Genomic DNA, 21349 nt, shown 5'->3' with positions numbered 1-21349 from the left:
ACTATCTATTTTTTTCTATAATTATTCAATTTTCGATCCTAACGTTAATAATTGAACTATGCCATTGGATTCGAAAAAACCTGCGAAAAAATGACGTTGCAACGAAAATCGTTGATGGAAGGAGACATGTAAAGTGAAAATCAAAGAGAGGAGTTGGTGTGTTGACGAGTTGGGAGAAGATCCACGTTGAGGCTAGGAGGAGACTTGATCGAGAAAGAAAAGCGGGCAAAAAGATGATGGCTGTAACACCCTTGAGAGATAATTTTTGACAATCCTCTGCTCCATGGTTTGAAACGAGCCGTAAGAGTTTACTTACCATTGTAAACAACTATAGGGGGCGTGATTATGTATTATTTCGTAATTTTTTTAATGACAGAAGCCAGTATATATTGAAAAACATTAAAATGAATTGATTTCATGTCATAAAACTGCAAACCTATATGGCACAATTTATCTCGCAATAATCAAATCGATATATTTTTTATGAAAAAAAAAAAAACTTAAGGAAAATAAACCCTGAATTCAGATACATTAACAAAGCACACCATGGTGTATTAATTGAATCTTTAGTTTAACAAAATCCAAATTTAAAATCGAATTAAAATATGTAAGTTGAGTTGAATTTATAAATTTAGTATCCATTAAGTTTATGTAAGCCTCCTCATAAATTTTCTTGACGTAAATTTCCACTTTCCGTCACTTATTTGTCATCATTTTCGTGAATAATATAGCAAAAGTAGTAGATTAAATTTAAAAATGTCATAAAAATATCGTTAACATTACGTCACACCATGGTACAATAACATTTTTATAACATACATATATATCAAAGAACTAAACTCCGTTTCAAGCGGTCACTTTTTTTCGATCACCTTGTCTCTAGGAAATACCTCAAATAAGATGAACTCAATTACATCTTCAACTGAACAAAACACGCGACCAGATTTCATTTGATGGTAATACTTCTTTAAAAACAAATAATTTGCATGTATTATTTAAATGTGTGAGACCTAAATTATTATTTTATCATATGAAAAAAGCAAAATTATGAATAATAAATAATCTAAATATAAATAATAAATAACTACCAAGTCATTATTTCCAAATTTGTATTGGACCGAAAAGACTACCGTGTCAATATGTCCGCTAGCTCGCTGTCTCCTCTCGAGTAACCATTCCTCGAGCCTCTCCGTGAATTGGAATCGAGGAGTACCTTTGGACTGTAACAACAATATATAATGTCGCACACAACATCATTACATAAACATATATATATATATATATATACATGGATAATATTGAATTTTCTTCACTCTCATTATCTAATTAAGATTTAAGACATATTTATCTTGTGAATATTTTCTTCTGAAAATCTATTACGAAGTTCAAAAGAATTTGGGAGCATTGCTATCGTTATAGCTTTCTTTCTCTTGTTTGAAGTCTACACACCGTTTATATATGTATGAACAAACTACTAAAAATGATGTACGACCAAATAATCAATTAATATTAATGCTAAGACCAATAAATTGGTGGAAGCATATATACATATATATATTTTTTGGTTTTTTCTTTCTTTGATGTGATTTGGAAGCATTGATAACTGATGGTTAAGGCTATAATAAAACCATAGTAAAAACTACTCATTTTATAAAGAAAAAATGTATGATCTTATGACAACATATGCTATAAGTAATATAAAACCAACCTCGGGAGGTGCATCTGCTTGCGCATGAAAAATTGGTTCTAGATCTGGCTGTATTCTCTCAATTCTTTAGATGCGACCTTCAAAATTATGCCACACATATGAAATAAATGAGACCCTAAATAATAAACTATAAATTCAATAAAAATATGAAATTTTAATTTATCTTTCAACAAACAGTTTTTGTTTGTTTCAGGTTTTCTTTTAATTGAGGAAGAAATCTATCCCCCAAAGTAATTGGTTGAATTTGCAATCCTGCAAAAAGGGAAGCAGAATTCATGATTGATATTAGAGAGTGAGTGGAAAAATATTTGAATTGATTTGGGACAAAGTAATTGAGGAAGAGCATGAATGTATATATAATAAATATTGATAATGTGACTAACTAAAGAATGCTACTCGAGGCATTATGCTTCCACAGTACAACTCGATGATGCACGCGATCGAGTTCTACTTTACAACTCGATAGCCCTAGTACGGTCCAAGATTATGTTCACTATCAATGTATCAAGCTTATTAGTCACAATATAAAATTATGAGAGCGGATCATAAAACATAGAGTGAGAGCTATTATTACATTATCAGAGAATCAATTTTGCTTCATGTCCAACTGCTCAACCATTGAGGCTATCTTTTTTGCCAGAGCTTAATGGAGAAGTATAGAAAAGAAAAACGTGTATATAGTGTTCATCGATCTTAAAATGCATATCATATAATCACTAGGAATATTTGGCCAAAGAAGGTATATCTACTCAATACATTAGCCTTATAAAGATATGTATGATGGGGTACATATTAGTGTTAGAATGAATGGATGAGACTCAACATAATTTTCTCATCACCATATGTGTACATTAACGCTAAGCTCTAAGCCCATATATTTTTAATTTTGTATTAGATATTTTGATCCAACACATTCATGATAACACATCATGGTGTATGTTTTTTGCGGATGATGGCCGATAAATAAACAACAGGAACACATAATTTGCATAAATCAAGAGTTTTACTAAAACCCATATTTGACGGAATACACAGATCATGAAACTAAGATCTTGATTTGTCTTTCTTATATATTATTTTCGAATGAAAAATCAAATCCATGAAGATTTTTATTTCTAAACCATATGAATTAGCCACAAATTAAATAAAGATAAAAAAAATTTACATACCTGATAAATCATAAATTCGACTAATGAGGATGTAGCATAATAAAAGAATTTTCTGCATCCCCAATTCTCTCTATCTCTCGAAGATAGTTCGAAACAAAGAATTATTGAAGGTCCCCCTCTCTCTCCTTTTACTCAACAAATAGAATAAAACTTTTTATTGTTATCGTTTTGTCAGACTTAATGTCATAAACGCAAGTGGCTCGACTAAATGAATAGCACGAAAAAATGGATTAAATAGAACGAATCGTCACAATACAAACTGTATCAAGATTTTAACCAAAACAACTCTTCGTACAAGATGACGATAAGTGCAAGATGCACAGAGAAAAATTAGGATGGCTAAGTAAACTTGAGAAAAGTTAGGATGGCTAAGTAAACTTGAATATATTAACTAGGGTTTTGTCAAAGTGTTTTGACAATTTTATCCATTTTCATAATATTTTCTGATTTCAAACAAAAATTAATAACTTATTGAAAACGATTTACAACTACACTTTCTTAGTGGAGGGTAGTTGGCGTTGATAAATATTTTGCTCCAGTCAAAATTGGAGCAAGTATAACCAGCCATCAATCATGCATAGATATATGTATTAACATTTAATTGTACCTTTTTAATTACCAAAAATTTTTAATCTTTGTTTGCTTAACTATTGTAAGAAAATTACGATATTTGGTTGTGATTTATACATATATATGATAATTTAAATCTAAGTATATATCTTGATATTTTTTTAAAGAACTAATAAATTTTTTTGATAATTAAATTTTGATGTATATATTATTTTTATAAATTATATATTGAGGATTCACTAATCAATTTTATGGTATAGGTTATAGTAATTTTTATTTTAATATTTAAAATTAATAATTTAATTTAGGGTGTATATTACAAAAGTAAAAAGTACTACTTATGTATAACATACATCATAAATAAAAAATAAAATTATATAAAATAGATGATCTAAACAAACAATACCTATATAATTTTCGTAACAAATTATTTAATTAAAAGAGATCCACATGGTTGTTTCTAATTGGTGGATTGGGGGAACTTGCTCCAACCAAAGGTTGAAGCAAACTTAGACTCATGTTGTTTGTAGTCATTTCTTTTGAATCCGCCATTTCAAAATGCATATATTAGGCATGAGTTGACTCGTGTAAAAATCGAACTATCTAGATTTTTCTATAATTATTCAATTTCGCCCCTAACCTTAATAATTGAACTATGCCACTGGATTCGATCCGATAAATTGAGAAAAACCGATCTTGCAACGAAAATCGTCGATGTAAGGAGACATGCAAAATGAAAATCAAAGAGACAATTGGTGTGTTGACGAGTTGGGAGAAGATCGACATTGAGGCTAGGAGGAGATTTGGTCGAGAAAGAAAAACAGGCAAGAAAATGATGACTTAATTTTTGCCAATCCTTTGCTTTATTCATGGTTCCAAATGAGCCGTAAGAGTTTACTTACCATTGTAAAAAATTCAGGGGTGTTATTATGTATTATTTCATAATTGTTTTCATGGCAGAAGCCGGTATATATTGAAAAAATTAAAATTAATGACTTCTTCATGTCATAAAACCGCAAACGTATATCACACAATTTATCTCGCAATAATCGAATCCATATCCCTTTTATGAAAAAAAACCTAAGAAAAGTAAACCATAAATTCAGACACATGAACAGAGCACAACATGTGTAATCGAATGGCAGCATAATTGTATCTTTAATTCAACACAATCCAAATTTAAAATAGAACTAAAATATGTAAGTTGAGGTGAATTTAGTATCCACTAATATCATGTAAGCCTCTTCATAAATTTTTCTGACGTCAATTTCGACTTTCCTTCACTAGTTTATCATCATCTTCCTGATTATTATAGCAAAAATAGTAGATTAAATTTAGAAATGTCATAAAAATGTGATTAAAATTATGTCACACCATGATACAATAACATTTATATAACATCCACATATACCAAAAAACTAACCTCTGTTTCATCTTCTTTTCGGTCACCTTGTCTTTGGGAGTCCCTCAAACAATATGAAATCGACTACTTTCCCGACCGAGCGAAACACATGACCAAACTTCATATGATCGATGGTAATCCTGTGTTATAGACAGATAATTCGCATGTATCATTTAAATATCTGAGACATAAATTGTTATTTTCTCGTATGAGAAGAGCAAAACTACTTAGTAGTAAACAATCTAAGTACTAATAATTAATTAAATCATATTTGTACAAAACAAAATGGCATGCATCCATTAATTCACACTTTGATGAAAGGGAAATTAAGTAACTAACTAACAAAGCATGTGTGATTAATTGGGAAAAACTTTTCTCCTGCTAACTCAACAACCTTGAACCTTCAACAAATAATAAAATTATTTTTTATATTTAAGGACTTACTAGGTCTATAATTTTTTTTACCTCAAAATTTTAATAGTAACTTTTTTTGAAGTAAAAAAATCGATTGATTAACCCTTAATGAAAAAATATTAAAAGAAAAAATGTATAACAAACACATGTATATTAGGAGACATGTTTTTACCCGATTAATTTTGGTTTTTCAATTTGGACTAAATTGTAAGTACACACTCGGCAGCCCGTCCCAGCAGACGATCAGGTGAATGAAAATCACTGAGATTGGCTTTTTGGTTCAGATTCATGTTCATCAGATTGGCTTCAAACAGAGAGATCAAGTTCATTGTGTGTGCTTCCAAGTTCCAACATTTCATTTTGTGTTTGATTTAAATATCACTTACCACAACTACGGATTTAAAGAACATATCTATCCTTTTCTTTTTTGGAAATAATATCTCCTTAGAAGACTTTAGCTAGAACTAATTTTAATCAGGATTAAACTCACTCGCAGTCAGAACGAAATTATATAGTAGTAAGAAATTACAAACTGACTTCCAACACTGGCCACACGTCATATGGCTGGATGTTCCAAATAAGAATTTCTTGTGAAATCATTGTTTCTTTAACGTTCCTATGTTTCTTGTATATAATGTACCTCCGAAAATTCTTATCAGGGAATATGTTTTTGCTTTGAAAATGACATTTTTGGAAAACTTCCTTGAACATTTTTTTTATATCATCATTTTCATTTGGTCTTCAACAAACGTCCTAAATAGCTACTGATAGATCATGCTTAGGTTTCTGACGTTTCAATCAAATACATTATAATACAATCCATGTATAGTGATCATGGAAGAAACACAACAAAGGGTGGTCGTAATCCAGGATGCATCGTCTGAAGTTAGCTTGGGAGCTCTGAGGTGGGCCTTACAAGGATTACCTCTCAAGCCTAATGATTCTCTATCTCTGTTTGTTATCCTTCGTCAGGTTAATACTCCACCAAGTGCTTTTTCATTCACGCGCGACAAAGATATGATCATGAATATTGTTGGCGACGAAGTGATATTGAAAAGAAAGCATGAAGAATATGAGAACAATTTGGAGCTCATTCAAATTTCTAAACTTTATGAAATGCATAAGGTAAGATCATGATTTTACTGTCTATTTTATGAAATTAATTTCATCAAGAATTTGAACAAAAAATCTAAAGTTCATTTGTTAGGATTCTACAGGTTGAATTTAGGATTGAGGTTGCTGTTGGACATTCAGCAAAGGTGGTCGCCTTAAGATTAGCTGAAAATTTTAAGGCTTCATGGGTGATTCTTGACAGGTAGGAATATATATTATAGTTTCATACATATGGCAGATTAAATACAAATTAAATCCTATATGTCTTGCTGATTTATTTTTCCTGAGTTGTAGGAAAATGAAGAAACACAGGAAATTCTTCATGCAGAAGCTTTCATGTGGATTATCAAGAATGAAGCAAAGTAATAGAGTTGAACAGTTGCGAGGACCGATTTTGAGAAATTTAAGTAAACTATATCCGACAGAAAAACAGCAGCCATAGCCATATGACTTACGAAGAAATGGTCTTAGGATCCCCTGAAGAAGACGATGTTTTCAGCATTGAACTTTCTCCAAGGAATGCAAAGTCAATATCAGAAGGAACATTATTGACAAATTCTATATGCAGCATCTGCGAGAACATGAGAGCATATGTTAAACAGCAACGGACTTCATGCATGCCGAAATCCTAGAAGCTACAGAAGGATTTTCCCCAAAAAACAATCTGGCAGGAGGAATTTTTTTTCAAAGGTCAGCTTCAAAGTGGTTTGAAAGTTGTTGTAAGAAAAAGTACTATTTCAAGTCAGAAATTGATCAACTTAAAATTAGAAGAGCTTTTGAGAGTTAGGCATGAAAATGTTGCCGCTGTTGGGATCTTGCATTGAGGAAAAAGCAAGTATTGGCTTGTTTATGAGTATGCATGCAGAGGTTCACTTGGTCAACTGTTGTCAAGTAAGTGTGCAATAGGAAATCCATTTATTTATTAACATAGGGACTAATTATAGCATCATCGTAATGTACTAGTCCGTCGCTATCTAGCATGTAAATCAGTGGTAGAGTGATATGCACGCATCACAGGTCGTGTGGGTCGAATCTGTACAAATGCATCGAAAAATATGCTAGCTGGTCTATCGAAAAATCGGCCTATTGGCTGATCTCCATATGCATTTTATTGGATTCCTAATATTGGCATTGCAGGAAATAATTTGAACTGGACGCAGAGGATTAAAGTGGCATTAGGAGTATCCAGAGGCCTAAACCTTCTATATCAAAACAATATACTTCATCTGGATGTTAGAATAGCTAGCATCTTCCTAACATAGGATTTTGAACCTCAGGTAACCCGTAATTAATCAACACTCTTCGATATATAGTTGCTGTGTCACAAAAAAAAAACTGAATATAAATCTGTTATATTATTTACTTGTTTAAGCTTGCTGGTTTCGGGTTTACAAAGATGCAACCTGAGACATCATCGGAATATCTAACGAATCGGATGATGTCCACTAAGGCAGCTGTGTACTCCTTTGGTCTGATTCTACTAGAGTTGATCACGGGAAAGAAAACATCTGTACTGGACTTGGTAAAGTATATATAATTAAGATCTCTAACAGTATTAATTTACAATCTTCTTATGCCAAAGTATATGTATTAATTTGTTTCAAACAGGCTAGACAACTTGAAAAGAAGAGCTATCATGAATTGGTTGATCCTGGAATTGCAAATTCACTCGATTCAGACCAATTATTAAGGGTCATTCTATTAACAAAAAGGTGTCTGAAGAGTAATCCTAAGAGAAGACTATCCATGGATAGTGTAAGTATATATCAGATTGAATTTAAGTTATGAACTCTAATTAGTCTATTTAATCTTTACCAAAGTTGATGTTGACATTGTTGCACTACGTAGGTGGTTTCAATATTGGAAAGCATACTTAAATAGGAATTCAAGCATTGACGAATATCAAACAATTCAGGAAGGAGAAAATACAAATAACTATGTCTCTGGCGAGACGAGGAGATGTAACTCAGCTAGACCAAATCCTGAGAAATTTTCTGTTGTCCCTGGAAAAACAAATATACAGAGTAGGAAACAAGTTATTTATGCAGAAATGGCTTAATTAACCAAATAAATAATTCCTATTAGTGTACCATGGATATAAATTATAATCACTTCTGTTTTTATTAATTAAAAAAACAAAAAGGGGCAATCAAATAGAATACAAATTGGAAATTTTAAAACAAAATCGACCTTTTATGAATGAAAAAACAGAGAGATTAATGTGCAGACTCAAAATAAATAAAGATTCATGTATAATATATATAGTTTCTTCTAATAAAGGTTGGCATATGCACATTCTTGAGGAACACCTTGTGGGAATCGATTCGTGTCTGAGCAGTAATTGTAAATCATATAATTATCTCGCACCCAGTTCAATTGTCCTTGCTGTGCATAATCAAGACCTTGCCAAAACCAAGAATTTGGAGATTCTGAGCAGCAAGAAGATTGACCATTTGACCAAACACATGCATCGGAATTGAAGTTTTTGTACGAAGCAGTGAACGGTGCGTTCGTCCAATCAGTCTTCACAAGTCCGCCTCTAGTTGCCCAGTCATCAGTATTCCATAAACTAGAGTAAAGTCTCATGGGTTGGTTCCTAGGAAATGGGATTTGGTGTCTCAAGATTTTTGAACATTCTAATAGGAATGCCATCCACAGAGAAGCTGAAACATGATAAAATTGATTGTAAGTTGTTGATTTTCCTTGAGTTGTTAGGAAAGGACGCGAAAATTTGTCACATTCCCTCCGTCCCTAATTACTTCACATTTATTCCTGTCAGAGTAATTTATAATTTCTAATTAAGTTGATATATATTGAAGACAATAATGGGGGAATAACAGTTATAACAAGAAAATAAAGTTCAAACAATCCAATAGTATAAAATCATGTAGCAAAATTTGCTACTGTTCAATTTTCGTAGGAATAAATATGACTGTTCTTTGATCTGCACCGTTGGATTAGCCACCGATAGATCTTCACCATTAATTTTGGGCACGGGCCTATCTTTCAATAATATGGAGAGAGGCCTGCTTCCTACCGTCCATTTGATGTTTTAATTTTCTTTTTAATGTATAAACATGGAGAGATTATACATGGACGCAGCTTTTTGGGCGACAACGGTCTTGTGAAAAAAGAAAGCCATGTGTGCAGCCGTATTTCGTCCTTTCAACATCCATACATTCATATTATGTTAGCTTATGAACACAATACCACAAAAATATATGTACGTATTACACTCTCACCCATACCGTTGATTTTCCTTATGTACATATATCTCCATCCTCTACATACATACTTTTTAATTCAATTTATTGTATGGGTTTGCAATTTTCATCATTGTTGCGCCGAACCGTATTTTTCTCTGCCTCTTACCTGCTTTATAATCTTCCTACCATTATCAATTCAAAACATACCATCTCTCTACAAGGAAAATTAAATAAGCTCTCTCTCTTCCTTTTCTTCTCTCTCACAATCGCTCTGCTTCTTCAAAATTTGGATAGTTCTGTGTCGTTTTCTTCTTCTCCATGTTTCATACAATTTTTCATTGATGTTTTGATCTTTGCAAGTGTTTAATGTAGAGGAGTTCATGTACATTTTGCAAGTGTTTAATATAGAGGAGTTCATGTATAGTTTGAAATAAATCTAGATTGCATTTAAGTTATTACTTGCTTACTGATTAGTCAGTGCTCTTACTCGATGCTCTTTCTATTACTAAAATTATGGGGTTCCATTTGTTTGTCATCTCTAACTTTCGTCCTGCTTTATTTTTCATAATTGAACCTTTTTTCAAGGAATTTACACTTCTCATTCTCATGGGTGTCTCTGTGAATCTGCTTTGTTAATATGGTTCGGTCTCAATTTGTAAGTCATGTTGCTTTTAGAATATATCCTTTATATCACTTCTCTCTTTATATCTCCTGCAGTCTTGTGCACTATACCACAATCATGGCAAGGAGCTTGGTTTGTTATTGTTTTTGGATGTTATCTTTCATTCAAATATTTTGGTTCGTTACTTTTTAAGAGCTCATTGTTTGACTCATCTCCTTTTTAATTGGAGATTATGATGTTTCTGGCAATTACACTATATAGGCCTGCACATCTTTTATGTAATTATTTTATTCATATGTAGTATCTTCTCATTGTGTTATTGGTTCTCTATGACTGTAAATACTTACATTGTAGGTTTGATAGTATTTAAATGTCCAGTGAATCAGAAGAGTTAGCCATATAAAAATAAAGTGATTATATTTGGAAATCTTGCTTTTTAAATCCTTAATGTCTCTTAATTTTATTATAAAGTTTCTCTTCTTCTACAAGGATTTTCCTTCAACTATTAGCATGATTTGTCATGTTCATATTGATAACTCATTTTAATATTTGCTTTCATGAAGGAATATTGTCAAGGTTCCACATTTTACTCCAATCTCAAAAATTGGTCGTCAATGAAAATCAGAAGATATGTGTAAAAATTGTTCATGCATGGGATGCGAAGTTTCCTACTACGCAAGATTTCTTAAGTCTTGACATGCTTCTTATTGATGAGCAGGTACTTTTAGAGGATTTACACCTTTCAGTTAATCAAGTATTATATACATTCTTTTTTTGAAAATTTAATTAAAATTGTCAATCCTGCAGAGACAATGTGTTCAGACAATTTGTCCAAGAATTCTTGCTCATAAGTTTCATCCCTTGATATGTGAGAATGTCGGGCAGGTTGTCCAAATGAGCGAGTTTGGATGTCTAACAAAATATGAGAAACTATCAATATGCTGCCTGCCATTGCTCTATTCAGTTTACATCAGACACTAAAATCAGGAAACTTGAAAGCCAAGATGTGGACATCCAAATATCCAAATATGACTTTCTACTGCTAGATCAGATTTCCACCGGGACTAACACTGTGGTTCGAACAACAGGTAAACTGATATCAAATTTCCAAAGTTTATCAAATCTTCAACAGTGACTTCTACTTATGTTCTCACATTGTGAATTTTGTTATCTTAGACATCATAGGTCAATCGGTGAAGATAACCAAGCTTTATCAGGATGAATTTAGTGGAGGAAAAATCTTCGGATCATTTTGATAATGAGATGTCATATATAAATACTATGCTACTATTACTATAGATGTTGACTACTGATAGTCTAGCATAAGCTGTTTTTGGAGAGGGCCTCATTAGAAGGTATGAAGATAGAATTGTCATATGAAGGTAATTTACATTTGTAAAGTTGTGAGAATTTGGACATTTATTTTCCTTAATATGATGGGACTCATAAAATACTTTATTGGACTTATGTATAGTTAGGGGTCCCCCATGGAGGCCCAGAGGATTTGGAGGAAGAGGATTCAACAATTTTCAAGGACAAAGACCACTATAAAATTAGGAAAATTTTTTAGAATGTAGATATTGCAAGAAGCACCATCATTCAGAAGCAAGTTGTTTTTGGTATGAAATGGCCATTTGCAGCTATTGTAGGAAAAATGCCACACTGATGTGGTCTGTTAGAACAGGTGGTGTGATGATCAGCAAAACACTCAAAGTAGACAATATAGAAGATTGCCTTCAGTTAATCCCTTGCAAAGACAAGCTCAACAATTTCAAGATCCCAAACCAAAATGCAAATTTCACACCACTTGGACAACAACAACAATCTGTATACCAAACAAACTATGCTATGGGACTTCCAACACCTCAGATTCAACAATGGCAAGCTCCAATGCAGCTGAACTATTTTGCACCTCAAAACATTACAAGATATTCACAAGTACCCCAAATAGACTACCACCAAACCTGTCCAAGTCCAACCAGCCCTTCAACCAATCTAGAAACACCCTCAAATCAACCAAATACACTAAACACTCAAAACCAAGATGCTGGAACCTCTCAATCAAACCAAAAAAGTGACAAATAAGAGGAAGAGAGTGCTTTTATAGTGGAAAGTTGTTCTGTGACAAGCTCAATATTGGCTGCTCAAACCATATGACAATGAAGGAGGAGGTATTTGTGCAGAAGAATCCAAATATAACAGCTGCAATTAAATTTGGGAATTGATAAGTGGTTCATGTAGAAGGAAAATGAGTTGTGGAGTTTGTGAGGGACTTAGTGGAGAAGGAAGTTATCAATATTGTGTTCTGCCGATCTTAGTTTCATATTGCATATATCTTTACAAAACCACTTCAGAAATGGAGGTTTGATTTCTTGTGGTGATGATAGGAATGCAAGTCCTACTCAATAAAGGAGGAGCTGTTGGAGTGGCTTGTTTCATGGAACCTGCCTTTCAAGACACGATTGAAGGTCTAATATGTTCAAATGCAAAGAAAGCAAAGAAAAGAAGGAACTGTAGAAACTTATAATTGAAGAAATATAAGTCATCAATGGATAAATCAATCAAAGTCGGCATCAAGCTCTCCTAGGAAGCTTGGATAACTCTAAAATCAATAAAAGCAAGACTAGATCGATTAAAGACAATGCAGAGAAGATTGAAGTTGATTATGTATTTATGACTGTCGAGGACGAAATGGCACGTTGGAAAGAAGTCAAGGACCTTGTCAACTCTGCATAGAAACTTGTGAACTATGCTGAATTTTCTAAAACTCTTCAAATTGGAAACATAAATGATATTTGTCGGACCGACCAGAACATAGTCGGAGCTCAGGCGACATATCAGAATGCTCAGGAAGAGGTTGTCAACAACGCTTTATTGAGTAATTCACCTGCATTTCCCTAGATTGAAAATCCCCAAATCGAAGGTTAGGGTTTCCCGTTTCAGTATTGCTACAGTGTTTTCAAGTTTCTATTTAATCTCCGTCAAGAACAAAACTAGAGTTTAGTCATAAATTCGTTGTAGTTGATCAAAACAATTGATTCAAAACTCTAGATTCACTTTAATGGATGCCGTGAATCGAATGGTTATGTCAATTTCATCGATTATTTAGTAAAGAATAAAATATACGCTCAAGTTGTCGATTGCTCATTATGATTGTTGTGAATTGGGGATTTCTACTGCAAGCTATTTTTGGCTGTTTTTTATTCAGAAAGCACATATTTGGTGATTGTGAAGATATTTTGTGTACAAATCTTATGATGAAAGAGCTCAAAAATGATCATGTTACTCAAAGTAACTATTTTAGCTTAGATTCTGTATTTTTAATCTCAGTTTCAGTTTAGTCAAACAAATGAAGAAGTTAAATTGGAAAAGTTCAGTGTAGTAAAGGTTTCTGCATTGGTACTATGTCATTTGAAGCATTGAATCAAAAGTCAAGTACAAAGTCAACTATTTTTCTTATGTGTGTCGAAGTTCAGATGCAGATGAAGTGAAATCTCTATTTCCACCTATTTGCAGTCTCATTTTGAAGATTAAAAGAAATACAATGGAGTAAAGAGCAAGCAAAACTCGATCGTTTTGAGCATTTTGACAGTCTATGTAGAAGTGGTCCCAAAAGTGCTTTTTTGCTTTTTTTACATGTAATTTCATTTCCAGAATTTTTGTAAATAAGTTTATGATGTCTTGAATAGTTGAGGATTAGTATATAAGGTCCTTAACTTTCCTTTTTCGATTATGTGCTCTTAGTTTTATTGAAATCAAAAATTGCATATTACTATTAGTTCATCAGAGTTCATCTTTTTATTTTTTTCAGTTTCAAATAGCCTTAATTTGTGGTTGCATTGGTGATTTTGAGAGAAGGCTTAATACTAAACCGAAATCTAAATTAGTTTTTAGGATCAAAACATCATAGATATATATACTAAGCTTCAGATCAGATTCAATTTTTGCACAAATATGATTATCATTCATTCGGTTATAAGTTTTCAATTTTATTTTCATTAGTATTATTCTATTTTTCTGTTTTAGGTCATGTGATCTTGTATCTCGCTTCCGTTAGGGATACTCAGTCAACCAACTATATATCAAGGATCAAACTTTCTTTTATGAAAACCTTACAAAGAGATCCATTACTTCACTTTCGTTAGGAGCTTTGGGTCTCTAAGATTTCTTATATAAACGACTTGAATTTCCTAAAAATTCAAAGTCTATTTCATCCCAAGTCAATCCATTAGATCGCAACTACAGAAAATACAAATAATTTTCATTAAGTCGTAACATTTATTTTGATATATCATAAAAAAGTTAATTAATGCAAGAGCTAATTTATCGACATACATAGTATGCTGCGACGATTCCAGTTGAGTTTTCCTGAACGAGCTTTAATTGCATATCGGTCTTTCCGAATAGATATTCATTTTTCGATTGGAATCCCGAGCCACTTATTTTGTCAAGTGAGACAACAAGAAGACCGCCTTCATTTAGTATATTAGCACGACCGTCTCCCCATGGGACATCAAGATGCTCGAACAAGTTACCCGTTGGGCCAGCCACAAAGAAGCTAACAAAAATCAAGAACACCGCACTAAAAGAAACAAATAATGTTGCGGACATTCTCCTAATTCTGATGAAGATTTAAATTCTTAATTTGTTTTGTTTTAAGTAATGATAAACTGGTCTTAGAATGAATGTTTATATAGGAAGGCTAGGAAGGAATTAATTTGTAAATTTCGGTGATAATTGAAATGAAATATGAATGAGTTGTATTCAATAATGAATATTGGAATAATATAAATGTTAGTTGTATATATAGTCATCAATGTTGGAAATAATATTATGACGAGTTGTATCCATGACGTATATTTGTGCTACTATACTGATGTGATACGTCCACAATTTGAACAAAGACTATGTTAAAACGCAATTTTGATTGAACGGTTTTCTTTCTAAAGAAAAATAATAGACAAAAGTTTTCTGTTGACCTTTGCCGCGTCAACAACCTGTAAAGAATTAGTTTTGTCAACAATAGTTTACGGCTATTTGTGTAGTTTTGTTTTATTTCCTGTGTACACAACATTGAGATTCACTGACCAAAATAAAATAGAAATTGAGAATCGAAGTTCTAAATATTATTATGCTTTTACTTGGTTAATTGGTTACGGTTTAGAAAAAAGGACGTACGTTTCTATTATGAGCTATAGTAGCAAGCAAAGTTATCAAAAACGTAGTTCGTAGGAACGTAAAACGTGAGTTCGTAAACGGAACGTAATTCCTAACTTAATGTTAAAAAAATTTCATATATATAAAATATCAAAAATATTATAATTAATTCCTAAAACAATCACAAATATTTAATAGCAAAACTCAAATCAAATGATAATAAGTTAAATAGTAGTTGATCATGATCATAAAGTTCAAAACATATTTAATTAAATATGATTCAACACATAATAATTTAATGAGGACATCATCGTTAAAAAAATTTAATCAATTTAGTCCTTATAGTTAAAAAAAAACTACGCAAGGCCAAAACTACATCGTTTTAGTACAAAATAAAAATAAAAATAGAAATTAAAGAACGTAGTTGCGGAACGTGCAAGAACGGCGTTCCTACCGTTCCCACCTAACCCTTTCCTACGATCCGTTTCGGAGCGTTTTCACCATGAAAAATCCGGACAACCTAGGTAGCACCACAATGGTTTATACATGTATGTAGTAAGAGAATATTCATGCTTCCCATAACTGGAACGTGGTTAGGAGTTCCCAATCAGCTTTAGCCTAACTCGGGCCGGACTACGATCCAACTGCAAACGAATTTCTTCATTTTCTTGCACTAATATAATGTTGAGAATGCAATTCAAATTCAAATTCAAATTCAATTTTTTATTTTTTATTTATTTTTTTTATTTTGAAATCCGAATGCAATTCTACTAATAATCTAAGGAAAGAGCTATCTATAGTCTGCTGAGGACATTAATGAAATCTCGACCTTGGGATTTTGCTATAGTATTTGATTTTAGATTGGCAGTCGATCGGGGACTATGGTGGGTCACATGTGAAGCTTTTCTTGAGGATGTTCGCGAGGCATGGTTACTTGCAACTGAAGTTTCTTTCCTTTTCGATTTTAAGTAGTTCTGTCTACTATGTTATCTACTCTAGTTGAATTGTCAATTGCCATTTCCCTTTGTTTCTTTTGAGAGTTCATTATGTGTTCATCAAATTTCGAAATGTGGTGTTGTTTTTCATATTGATTGCCATGCAATTACACAATTAGAATGCTGACATATTTTGTTCATGTATTTAGAATAAGAAGTTGACATTGAAATAATAACATCGGTTCAGGCCAAAAGGAAATATTTCTTAATTAGTGATGCTACGCGGCTCTTTAGAAAATGTAAATTGTATGAAAACCCAATACCGTAAGCGGATCGAAGCCCATGATCTAAATGCGGGTGAGTCCAAAGGATAAAGTTGGTAAAATAAATACACCTAAAATATTTCATTTTAGGCTATAAATATTCTCGTTTCTAAAAGTCTAATACAACAGTTTTCTCAATCTCACTCACCGTCTAAATCTCATGATTGATTTTTTTATCGAAAAAATCTCATCAACACTCACAACGCCCTCTAATTCATGTTGAATGAAGATTGAATTAACAAATGAACACGGTTTTTGGTTCATTTTGTTTCCAATTAGGGTTGGGCAAAAACCGGCCGACCGAACCGAAACCGACCCGACCGGATGAAACGGTCGGTTTTTTAGCGTCCGGTCGGTTTGTCGGTTTCCGGTCCGGTTTGTAATTTTTGGACTTTTTCGGTCGGTTTTTGACCGGTAATCGACCGGTCGGTTAACCGGTCAAAAACCGACCGAATAAACAGTAATTTTTTATTTTTTTTTAATTTTTTTATAGTATCTTATATAATTTTACCGGTTAACCGACCGACCGACCGGAAACCGACCGAAATTTTTAGGTTATAATTAGGTTTTTTTTTAAAAAAACCGACCGACCAACCGGAAACCGACCAAAAAATTTCGGTCGGTTTCCGGTTTGTATTTTCACCGGCCGGTTTCCGGTTCGGTTTGGTTTTCTAAAACCGGTCAAGGTCCGGTTCGATTTTTTTGGGCAAAAAACCGACCGACCGACCGGTGCCCAACCCTATTTCCAATTTTTATCGGATTGATGATCAACCAAAATGTTATGTATGTCTCTCTCTCACCCCTTTAGTCTATTTTTATGATCTATTAATTTGTTTTCTGTATTCATAGATTTTGCTAAGAAGGGTATATATGCAATTGAATGATCTCTATTAACATGCAATTGAATGATCTGTTGTGGAAAAAGAGAATACTTTCTTTGTCTTGCCGCTAATTGCCCATTTTTCTTTTTGATGACATAGGACTAAGCTGCTGAAGTTCATGTGCAATGATCTCCTTTCCTCACCACAGACAAAATTGAGGAGGTAAATGGAGATATAAAGCGCTCCATCTATCTATCTATCTATTCCTTCCATTTCACAATAGATATTTTGAATTTTAATGGCATGTATAATTAATTAAATGTAATGAAGGTATTTTTTTAAAATAAAACACTTTTAAAGTTATACATGATTTTTTGCTCAAATTGAAGAAGTTTGAGAAGTTTTTTTTCACAAAAATATCCTTAATACACTTGAATAATTATACATTTCATTAAAACTCAAAACATCAACTATTATAAAGCGGAGATAATATCTACCTATACCTGAAATCGAAACTGTAATAAGAAGGCTAACATGAGGTATGAACCCATACATAGATAATTTAATAGTATAGTTGTATGCAAACATTTGCATCTAATTTGGAATGGAGGTAGTATATTACAAGGTGTATCATGCATAAAATTCTTTAGAGACGAGTAATTTTATGCACTGACCGCTCTAACAGTAAAATAACTGCAACTGAGCATGACAAGATTAATTTTAATACATGCTATTAAATGATCTGTGTATGGGTTGATTCCTCATGTGTTGGCCTTCTTATTACAATTTAATCATCTTTATGTGTGCAGTGGACATGTGTATGATAGGTGCAGGAAGGATTCGAAGATCTTCATCATGATGTCACGGTCAATGCTTGGTGTGGAAGCTCATGCAGCTGGAAGCATTCTTCCTGACGATGAGACCGAGCTTTTAGCTGGCCTAATGGAAGATTTAGATCTGTCGGGGTTAATACCTCGTTCACTGGAAGGTTTATACGAATATGACTTTTTCGATAGTGGAGGGGGTATGGAATTGGAAACTTATACGCAGGAGACTATCAGTATTATACTATATCTAATTATTTATAGTCGTTTATTTATATATTGTAATCACAATATAAAAATTATGACCCGTCACTATTTTGACACTACAATAATCAATATACTAGTAGATATAATTCCACATGCTAGAACGACCGTTCCAAACTTTGTCATTGTAAACAAAAGTGCCAGCCAAAACTTTCTATGTTGGAAATAGAAAGGCAATGTTTTGTCGTACGGTAGCACTACTCTTTCCCTATTGTGGCTTTCCTTCTTTATACCTCTTCTTCAATTATTTCTTCTCCAAATTTTATAAGAAGAATGATTTTAAATTGTTATTTGAATGCGATCATGCTACACATACACGATAAAATATATGAAAGACAAATTTCTACATACATAAAAAAAAAAGAGTTTTTGTAAGGGAAAAAAAACATTTCCATCAAATAAAATCATATCAAGTAAAATCATCTCACTATTTTATATGCTATACTGTTATAAAAAACTTGCTATATAACCTGACGCGAACAAACATCTTCCAATCAATACAAACATCATTGATTTGAGAATATTTCAACCCATCCTACAATAAAATAAGTATAAAATAACTTATCGTTAGATTTACATCCATTAACAGTTTGGAAAGGAGCTGAATATAGTGTCTTTATTAAACTAAAATTTAGGGCTCAAGATGTTAGGGGAAAAAAATAACAGATGCCACAACGGATATAACTACTTATTATTTATTTTTATTATACATTCATATTGTCAAGGCCAGAGAAAACAAATACTAGTAACATATTTATTTTACATTTTCCAAAACAATTTGTACAGACAAATTTCTGAACAAATTTTCGTTTGTCCATGAATACTCACGAACTACGTACTTAGTTGGCAGAGCATTCTTTAGGGAAGCCTTGAGGAAACCGCTTGGAGTCGTTACAGTAATTATAAATCATGAAATTATTCTGAACCCATCTGAGCTTGCCTTGGCTTGCCGAATCGAGTTCTTGAGTGAGCCAACCCATACCGATCGAACCGCAAGAAGATTTGCCATTTGTGAAGACACATGCATTTGCATTGAAATTCCTGTAAGAAGCAGTGAATGGTGCATTGCTCCAATCTGTCTTTATGAGGCCTCCCCTTGTCGCCCAATCATCAGCGTTCCACAGACTCGATTCGAGTCGCATCGGTTGGTTCTTTGGAAATGGAACCCCAATTGCTTCCAAATTCTTGAACTCTCTAATTGGAGTGCCATCAACAGAAAAACTGGAAAAACCAAAATGATGGATTTATCAATACTATAAAAATCATACTGAATCTCTTCTAATATTATGTATAGGTACAGAATTCCAAAATTCAAGACTTCAGATTCAAAGAAGATTCACTGAACATGTACATTACTAATGTAGACATTTCCTACAAGACGTACACGTGCGAGAATATTCCTTACGCCACAACTAAATGTTTTCTCTCATCGGTCTCTCCACTCTCCAAAGAATCTAGATGAGAGTCTTTGTGTATGTGACACGTGTGGAAAATGGTGAGATATATACAAGCTTTTTATGAAAGTATGCATGTGAGTTAATTACCAAGGATGATAACAAACTGACATTTGTAGGCTCAAACAGTACCATTCCTCTTGTACTCTTCGATTCTGTTAAGCGTGACAATCAAATCCTAGTGTTGTCGATAAGACTAGGTCGAGTTCAATATTCCAAGCATATATATATATATATATACTATTTTCCATGCAATTGGACCAAGAAAATGGAAACATAACAGAGAATCTCAGACAAAATTTGAGATCTAATCATAAATAACTAGTGCAAATGTAAACAAGCAATTTTTTTTTTTAAGCAAATTACGAAAACCCTTAAAATTTTTGTTATATTTTCTAGATAGTTTCATAATGTGTTTTCAGTACTTATTATAAAGAGTATCTTTTTGGTTTCTTCAGAAAATCATTATAATAAAAAGTATAAACTTGGTTGTCATTTTTCAAGATAATGAAATGAATATGTGCAGAATTTGATTAAATATCCCCCCATTATATAGAAAGACGTGAAGGATGAGAAGTAAAACTTGGATAAATTAATACATAAATAAGGATGAAGTTAAAATTTTCATCAATCCATTAAAAATTAAAGTAAAATTCAGTAAGTATATATACTTACACAATTCCTTGTGGATTCCAGAGAATAGAGTAAGTGTGAAAATCAGCCGTTGGATCAAACCAAAGATGAAACTGTTGTTCTCTATCGCCTTTGCCTTGAGTATACACATTTGTGTGGAGAGTATAAGGATCGCCAGTCAAATTACCCAAGAACTCGAAATCTATCTCATCCCAAGCATCTCCTTGTGACCTTAACTGCATGCAATATCACATTAATTAACATTTTTATTTCAACAACTATATACTTAAATATTGAAATGAAATTCAGTTTACACTTACATAATAGGCAGTGACAGTTCCAGCAGAGTTTCCCGGGACAAGTTTGAGTTGCATGTCAATCTTGCCAAACAAGTACATATTCTTGGACTGAAATCCCGAGCCAAGAGATTGATCTAATGAAAGAGTAAGGAGATCACCATTGTTGAGAATTTTACCTCGACCATCTCCCCAGGTAATATCAAAATCTTGCACAAAATTTCCAGTTGCTAAGCCAACTATTAAACAAAAAACTAGGATTAAAGTCGTAGAATCAAAATACGAAGCCATTATTTTTCTGGAATATTAAATATATGCCAACCCTTGTCGGGGAATTTTTCAAGTTGTAATAAGGTTTGTTGTATAAGAGATGGAATATGGGAAATTAATATTGGTCGTATATAAAGGGGTGAAGGGTTCAAATAAAATAAAATGTAC

General features: G+C 32.7%; 2 protein-coding genes across 2 annotated transcripts; both read right to left on the bottom strand.

The window, feature by feature from the left end:
* Positions 1-8647: 8647 nt before the first annotated feature.
* On the bottom strand, positions 8648-8962 carry LOC139883935 (xyloglucan endotransglucosylase/hydrolase protein 22-like). The gene has a single exon (XM_071868029.1). The coding sequence runs from the start codon at positions 8960-8962 to the stop codon at positions 8648-8650; it is 315 nt and encodes a 104-aa protein (XP_071724130.1).
* A 10405-nt stretch (positions 8963-19367) lies between these two features.
* LOC139883938 (probable xyloglucan endotransglucosylase/hydrolase protein 23) lies at positions 19368-21202 on the bottom strand. Its single transcript, XM_071868032.1, has 3 exons — positions 20936-21202; positions 20658-20851; positions 19368-19749 (listed from the first exon to the last, which is right to left on the bottom strand). The coding sequence occupies exons 1-3, from the start codon at positions 21200-21202 to the stop codon at positions 19368-19370; spliced, it is 843 nt and encodes a 280-aa protein (XP_071724133.1).
* Between the last annotated feature and the right edge of the window lie 147 nt (positions 21203-21349).

This window comes from Rutidosis leptorrhynchoides, unplaced genomic scaffold (assembly GCF_046630445.1).
Source record: "Rutidosis leptorrhynchoides isolate AG116_Rl617_1_P2 unplaced genomic scaffold, CSIRO_AGI_Rlap_v1 contig477, whole genome shotgun sequence".
In the NCBI taxonomy this organism is placed as follows: Eukaryota; Viridiplantae; Streptophyta; class Magnoliopsida; order Asterales; family Asteraceae; genus Rutidosis; species Rutidosis leptorrhynchoides.
This window is presented reverse-complemented; position numbering and strand designations above follow the sequence as displayed.